The sequence below is a fragment of the Topomyia yanbarensis genome, chromosome 2 (assembly GCF_030247195.1).
Source record: "Topomyia yanbarensis strain Yona2022 chromosome 2, ASM3024719v1, whole genome shotgun sequence".
Lineage (NCBI taxonomy): Eukaryota > Metazoa > Arthropoda > Insecta > Diptera > Culicidae > Topomyia > Topomyia yanbarensis.
The window spans coordinates 467986979-467994875 of NC_080671.1; the positions used below are offsets into that span (position 1 = coordinate 467986979).

Consider the following 7897-nt stretch of genomic DNA (forward strand, 5'->3'; position numbering starts at 1 on the left):
GGCACTGCCCACCAGGGCCTTGTCTAGGTGGTAAAGCTTAATGGCGGGAGGGTCGGCTGTGTTATCTAACAGGTCTCTGAACACGACTTTGAACTTTGACCAGTTTTCGTACTTACCGTCGAAAGTCGGAATCGGTACCTTCAACGGTTGCTGAACCATCACTGGGTTCCGAAGCGGAGCGGCTACGTTTGGGTTGGAACCTACTGGAGCAACACTTAAACGCTCCATATGGTCTTCCAAAGCCATTAGTACTTGATCGTGGAGCTCATCAAATATAAAAAAATGTGCATCATGCTCTTCTCTACTTGAGGATGGAATTAGAGGAAGCATCTTCTCCTGTATGTCGTGGTATTCTTTGTGCGCCGAGTCTATCTTCTTTGCATAGACTCGCAGTTGAGAAGATGGCAGCTCATCGTTTTCATGCAGTATGTTTAAAATTCTAGTTAGCTTACCTTTTGCCAGCCCACGCTGGTGGACGAATGCTTCTACCTGTTCCATGATCAATCGTTGCGCTTTCTTGATCTTCTTAACACTAGTTGAAGGTGAATTACTGGTAATCGGTGTTGCAGCAGGCGGATTGCTTCCTGCAGACGACGTGGACTCTTGGTGCTTGATGGGTGTTCGCTTCAGCGGCATGACACTGAGGAACGACTAAAACCCGGCATTGGTAACCGGAGCTGATCTTAACAGCCTCTTCACTTAACTTCTGGAACCACTTTTCCAAACACGTCACTGCTTGTTCGATTCTTCTTCTTTTCCACCTCGCTTAACTTCTTCTTCTTTTCCACCTCACTTAACTTCTTTTCTACTTCAATCGTTTATTGTCACTTATTTTTCCATTGTGCCCGTTCCGAAGCAAACTTCACGAGACATCCTAAGCCAGTCACCACTTCCACCACCAAACACTGTACTGCACTCAATCCGGCTCGAAGGACCAAAATGTCGGCGCCGATTTCTCAAGGCTACCGAACACGTGGGGGACTCTGTCCCGAGATAAATTAACACGGAAGTGGACTGTATACACTTTGGTGGAAGGGAAAAAACATGGCGGAACACGGGAATTTCTTTCCTTGCGTTCTGGTAACGGGCAACAATAATTAAACCACTTTCAAGTTCTTATTCAACTGTTATTCACTACTTTATTTATCTTAATCACTTATTCACTGAAAATATTGTTCACTTGTTATCCATCGCACGACTTGAATTTGAATGAGAATGATTAATTTATTTCTACGCCTTATATACCAAATCCCACAAAATGGCTTCCTTGTCGTCAGCGGAAACACAAAGTGCGCGCTCTCTCTCTTCCGGAAATGCAAAAAAACGCGCGCAATCACTCTCTGTTGACATATCACAGTTGATCCAAAAAAATGTTGATCGCAGCAATCGGGGGGTCGTTCAGTTGTCATTTAAAAATTTTCTTCGAGCTGAATTGAAGGGCTCGAACAGATATAATTATTAAAAATATAATGCACTGATATTTAAATTTCGCACTATTTCAAACACCGGAACAGCTCTGGGTAGTGTTAATAATCTTCCATCGACAATGGAAATATGAAGGTATTGCTCATAGTTAAAGTGCAGCTAAAATTTTGACAAATTTGTGTATGCATTCCACTTATATATGTACTTATTCAAATTTATCTTACGCTGAAAATTCGACTGTTTTTGTCACTCCCTAATCAGACGGCAAGCGGTAAAAATCAATACATTTCGTTCTTAGTTGCGGATCAGTTGGGAGCCGGAAAAGCTTAAATTCATACACGATGTTATTTATCGTACTGATTTTTGCAAAATAAAACTAAACACTTAATTTTAAATTTTTAAGTGCTCAAAATTAGCTTCTAACTGAAGCGTTCGGGTGAAGTCATTTGAAATTTAACTAAAAATAAAAGGTTGCCAAAACTTAAAAAAGACCAATGATTGATCCAATGTTGCCAATTCTCTTTACGCAACTCTACCATTAAAAACTCTGGTCCACAGTCTATAGAGAACAGTTGCGCAAAGAGTGAAGTCAAAAAAAGCCTACCTATCGAGCACAATTGGAATCCATCTCTGATACCTCTGCAGCAAAGTTGGATTCTAATTTTGCTCGATAGGTAGACTTTTTTCGGCTTCACTTTCTGCACGATCTTTGCGTACCTTTATACTAGGGCCTTTACTCTGGTCTATAAATTCAATGGCAACACTGCATGGAGTTCGATTTCGGTATATTCGGTTTATTATATTCTGTAGCAGGAGCTTAATGTCGACTTTAATGTCATTTTTGTTTAGTGAAAAAGAGTGATACTGAATACTGTTTGTAGTTTCAGCTTGTTTGCCCGCAAATTATTTTGATTAATTTGCGTATTAACGTCCAGAACGAACCCAACAATGACCGCAATCGATAAAATACAAGTACTGGATTCCATCGAAAAAGAACTGATCCTATGCTTGCAGAGTGCAGGTTCATTTTCAGTACATTCTTAAAACCGGCTCCGGAAATAACATGTTTGTTTACATTCTTTCAGGTCAAGCGCTGCTCGAGCTCAGTAAGGAAAAAACCAGCCAAAAGGCGACGGAAACCCACACGAATCAGTTTCTTAAATCCCTTAACATCGTAGAATCGAAGCTCTCGGAGCAAATCAACTATTTGACGCAAGTTTCCACCGGCCAACCTCATGAAGGTTCCGGTTATGCTGCGGCAAAGGTTCTTCAGATGGCGTGGCACCGCATCCAGCACGTCAAGGATCGTATCAAAGAGTTGGAGGAATGTAAAATAAAATACGCTCAGGCTGCCAATCGGCTCCAAACGCAACGGGTAGGACCGAATGCTCCTTCCAGTACAGCCGGAGTGATGATGTGAACAAATCGAATGAAGTTATGTAAAATAAGAAACATATTTTCAACAAATCATTCCAATTTTATTGAACTGTTCGACTGGGTTCTTCGGGTTTCGGTTGTCCAATTCCGAAAAAATTGTTTGCAACCACAAACCGAACACACTGCAGAAGAACGTTTCGCTCGTGTCGAATGTCTGGCTCCAAAAGCTTCTCCAGCAGTGTGTTTTCGCGGGTGCGTCGAAGTTTTCGATAGTCCAGTATTGGTTGCTCTATTCGTATCACTTTGGGGTCTGTTGGACCATCGCTAAGCTGCTCGGGGGAAGCTGCACGGCGGCGTCTTCGCGAACGATGTCTACGTTTTGATCCCACCTGTTCCGGTTTGTTCGGCTTGCTTTCAACTACAGCTTGTTGATCGTTAGATTCCGCCTTCTCCTCTTCGTGCTCTGAAGAACTCGATTCAAGTTCACCTTCCGATAGTGAATTCTTTTGCTCATCTTCGTTGTCGGTTATATGTATACTTTCAGGGTTATTTGTAGGTGTCTCCTTTCCCTCGTCGTGTTCTGAGTCACTTGATTCAATTTCGCCTTCCGATAAAGAATCTTTTCGGTCAACAACTTCTTCGTCGCTTATGTGCATACTTTCAGGATTATGAGGCATTGCGCGTTCTTCAACAAGTTTCACAGATTGTTCTGGCATAACAGGTGATTCGTCCTCCTCTGATTCGGAGTCTTCGCCCGATTCATCCTCACTATCACTTCCATATACGCCAAGTAACGACAAAGCGGTAACTGGTTTTGGTTTATAATCTTTCATCTTAGATGTTCCTTTGAAGCCAACTCGATTAAGGCCGTCCTCATCGTTAGAATCTTGTATTTTTTCAGGTACCGTTTTGTTTTTGTTTCGTGACCGTCTGTTTCCTGGGCCAAATCGACCCCAACCCCTTCTCATATGAAATGGAGGATGTTCCCTATCTGGCTGGTTCCTATCAGGAAACCTGCTTTTATTTTCCTCAATTCTCTCACCACGCTTAAATCTTTCCTCTTGCGCTTTCTGACGCATTTTGACGTTTTCTTTCGTTGGAAAGCGCTTCCTTCTTTCCTCGCACCAACTGGCGATCTCCTCTGGACTCTGTTTGGTCTGCATTTGAGCTTTCTCCAGACGTTTCTCTTCATCATGTGCAAGTCTCCAGTGGCGTTTCATTGCCTTTGGGTGTCCCACGTACTGGCACCCCGGAACATCACAGTTTCTATGTTCCTCGAAATGTCTTCGGTATTCATCATCCGTTTTGCAATTCGCATCACAACCTTCGCACCACAGCGTCCAGTCAAGTTCCAACAGCTCTGGAATTATATCCTTATCGAAGTACTGATTCTGATGTCCATGTCGAGGATCTTTCAAAAATCGGTACTGATAGCTTCCACGATCTGTACCTCGGCGGTAATGTTTTTGGGGTTGATGATGGGTCATGAAACGCGGTGGAACCGTTGAACCACGCGGACCGTACATTGGCGGAGGTTGCTTATCACGCGGTAGTAACATACCCGATGGTGTCGAGAAGTGTGGATTGCGTAGCTTGGTGAAACTGTCCAGAGACTTCTTGGTTTCATCACTGAACTTTGGCGGTGGTAGCCGGAACGGCCCATCCTTTTCCGTGGCCATTACCGTAACACTTGAACGTTTTAATAAATTGTTTACAAAACCAGCAAAACGGTTAAAATTGTGGAAAAATTTCGGGGAATGCGGCCATTTTTTTGACAGAACCCTACTTGTGACATTTGTATTTAGGTTTGATTAGTTTAGCAACGTATACGTGAAATATTTCATAAAGAATCCCAAAGGGGTTCAGAAGTTAATACTAATAAAATAAAATACTCATTAATGCATAGAAAACTACCCATTTACAAAAAAAGTATTAACCGTGTAGCCCATACCACCGGCCACCCCTCGTATTTAACCATGCACTATAATACAATCATGTTAGATTATTATTCCGACCTTTTTCATTGTACTCTTTACATTAAATAAAGACGCACTTGTTGCTTAAACTTCCACCTGATAGTTTGTGTTTCCGTTAGTGGTTTGAAAGCCGTCGGATTCCTTTGTTCACAGTGTCGTGTGTTCTTCCTCGTGCTGCTTTTCAAAAAGTACCCGTTAATGAGTATCAGAAGAATCCATTTCCCAATTCAATTTCAGCTGTCACAAATTGGGTACTTTTTCGAATGTACATCTGGGTTAAATATTATCCAACTTAACTTAATTATTACTCATAAATGGTTGAAAAACACTGCGGTTTTAAAGTTTATGTTTACCAGTGCATGTGACGATATAAGCGGATTAAATTAATGCCCGACTAGTTAATGATTCTATTGCGATCAGTTACGGAACAAGCCAGCTCTACGTGCGTGATTAGAGCCGATGAGTTTTTGATGTCAACTTTTATACCGACCATTTAGGTATGGAAAAAGCGCAATGGATGCAAAAAACGACGAAATGACAACGGAACGAGATTCAGTGATAAGGCAACGTATCATGACTATAACGTTGACTTCCGAATCTGAGAAGAGGGTGCATACAAGGCAAAGGTGGAAAACGGTTCGGTATATATGAAGTTCTCGACAAACATATGATTACGGCCTAAAAGCCAACTGTCAAAATCCACTTTGAATGGAAATTCCAGACAAACCGATACTAGTCGAACACAGTTCACAACAGTTTATGAAGGAGAAAACTTTTCTCTTTCATTTACTACCAACATCTGTGATTGGCGTGTAACGGTTTGTCTGGAATTTCTATTCAAAGTGAATTTTGACAGTTGGCTTTTAGGCCGTAATCATATGTTTGTCGAGAGTTGATGATAATGGAAGGGATAAAGGGAGCTCCTAATTTGTATTTATATATAATGCTTGAAGAAAATAATAAGCTGTTTATACGATACTCTTATTTTTTACTATTCAAACGTATAGTTCTTCAAATTAGTTATTTTCTCCTTCCTGAACGTACTCAAAAATAGACTACAATTCTACCCATTTTAAATTCATTTAAAAATATAAAACTGGGTGAAAATTCACCCACTTTATTTGACGTATACTGGTGGTACTCTTCATTGGGTATGTCATGTTTATCCAACAAATGAGTTTTTCCAATTTTGTCGGAGATGGAGATTAGAATACGCAATAATGGGTATAATTTTTTAACCGTGGGAATAACCCACTCAGGGCCTCTTACACGAGGCGCTGGTAATGTCATTACTGAGCAGTAATGTCACTTTTAATGATCGTGTAAGACGAGTAATGATGGAATTCTCATAAGCGCAGAAATATTGACAATAAATCATATATTGATCAATATATTGATGGTGCACGGTCTTGAAAATATTGATTCTGTAGAATATAAATGCCCAAGTAACCATAAGCATTAAGCCATTGCACTATATTGGCTATACATTTGCACTAATGTTGCATTGAAACTCTATTACAGCATTAACAACGCAACAAAGCTCTATATTAGCATCAATAATGCATAACTGCACAGCCTACATATAGCATTATAGCAAATACAAATTAAATACGCCGAGGTACCATACAAACAGGTGATCATTTTTTGACTCACCGAAAAAACAAGTTTTACTACCCAGTTCGCCTGTTGCCTGGTGACAGGTAGAACAGGTCGAAAAAAAAATGAAACTGGCATCATCACCCAATCCAAGTGTACCGGAGGTTGCCACAACAAAAGTATGTTTTTCCAGAGCTAAAATATTTTCTACAAATTCACATAAAAGATGTTATCTATCAAAAATAAAGCATAAAATAATGATCAAACCATTCGGATATCTGTTCGAAGTTCTAAATAATTGCTCTATGGATTCCAACTCTAAGCCAGGATAGGTTGGTGTTTTTGAACTGGAATCCATACAGAAACCATTCAGTATACTGTACTGATCTCCGGATGGTACGCGGAAAACCTCTTGTTGCTATCCCAGTTCACTGTTAAATTTCGGTTAGTATCCTCAAAGTATCGTCTTTTTATTTCAGTCACATAAGCAGCAACATAAATTAATCTCTTCATTAATTTAGATCAACATGCAGTCAAAACCCTGGTAAAATACACCACTGGGTTCCACTCAATGAATGTCCATAATCCGCCAAAGGCATGATCTATGTTATGTACCATGGGATGAAGAGGTTTCTTCGCCACTCAGTGGCATAGTACATAGATGACACCATTGAGAGCCGATTGCTTTTAATCTTAGCAAAAAGCTTATCAATTACACGGTTAGTATTTGATCTACCATTATGCGATTGTAGGATCTCTGACAAACCGGTGGTTAGTATGGGAGCAAATTTTTTTCATCCACCTTTTTTGCTTTGTACTGGGCTATCCAAACCTATAAGCCATTGGTGTGCTGTATAGGGCTGCCGGCGGAATCCCAAATCATCTGCAGAGATTGTGGAGGCGTAAAATTTAGACAGGATCGAGAAATATTGGAACTAGTGGCGAAGTGATGACCTTTACAAAAAGCAATAAAGTTTGAAATTGTAGCTGTATTGTTTGTTTGCAATCTTGCGTTCCAATATCACAAATTTGGTTACCAACCTGACTCTTAAACGTGTTTTATTAATCCGACGGGATATGAGTTTGAGTACGTTTTTTATTGTTGAGACATACACTCAGCATAGTTTTTATTTTGAGTTTTTGAACTCAAAACGGATCCGATGCTGGTCGTCCGCAACTGGTTGGTGCCAACAAATTTAAATTTGAGAGGGAGAGGAGGGGGTGGTTTAAGAAGCAAAATATAAAACCAACAACTTTAATCTCTACGATGTATAACCAGATATTACACAATACAAATTAACAATCACTACCTATCATCTTTGTCGTCAACGATGATGACTTCATAGAGTTTGGATGAGTGCAGTACTTCCTAGTTGCATACGAACGAATGCTAGTTGATTGTTTTCGGTTTAAGCTTAGTATGCACCTCTTGCGAAATGAAATTTCCTATACAAAACCTATGCATAAAAAACGCCGCGAAATGCTTGCGAAAAATTTGTTCGTTTTCATTTCGTAAGCGGTAC

General features: G+C 40.3%; 2 protein-coding genes across 2 annotated transcripts; one reads left to right on the forward strand and one right to left on the reverse strand.

Annotated features, from left to right (window-relative positions):
• Positions 1-2284: 2284 nt before the first annotated feature.
• LOC131686165 (mediator of RNA polymerase II transcription subunit 11) lies at positions 2285-2892 on the forward strand. Its single transcript, XM_058970366.1, has 2 exons — positions 2285-2446; positions 2511-2892. The coding sequence occupies exons 1-2, from the start codon at positions 2374-2376 to the stop codon at positions 2843-2845; spliced, it is 408 nt and encodes a 135-aa protein (XP_058826349.1). The 5' UTR covers positions 2285-2373; the 3' UTR covers positions 2846-2892.
• On the reverse strand, positions 2882-4579 carry LOC131686164 (FMR1-interacting protein NUFIP1). The gene has a single exon (XM_058970365.1). It carries the CDS (start codon positions 4479-4481, stop codon positions 2904-2906), a length of 1578 nt encoding a protein of 525 aa, XP_058826348.1. The 5' UTR covers positions 4482-4579; the 3' UTR covers positions 2882-2903.
• Between the last annotated feature and the right edge of the window lie 3318 nt (positions 4580-7897).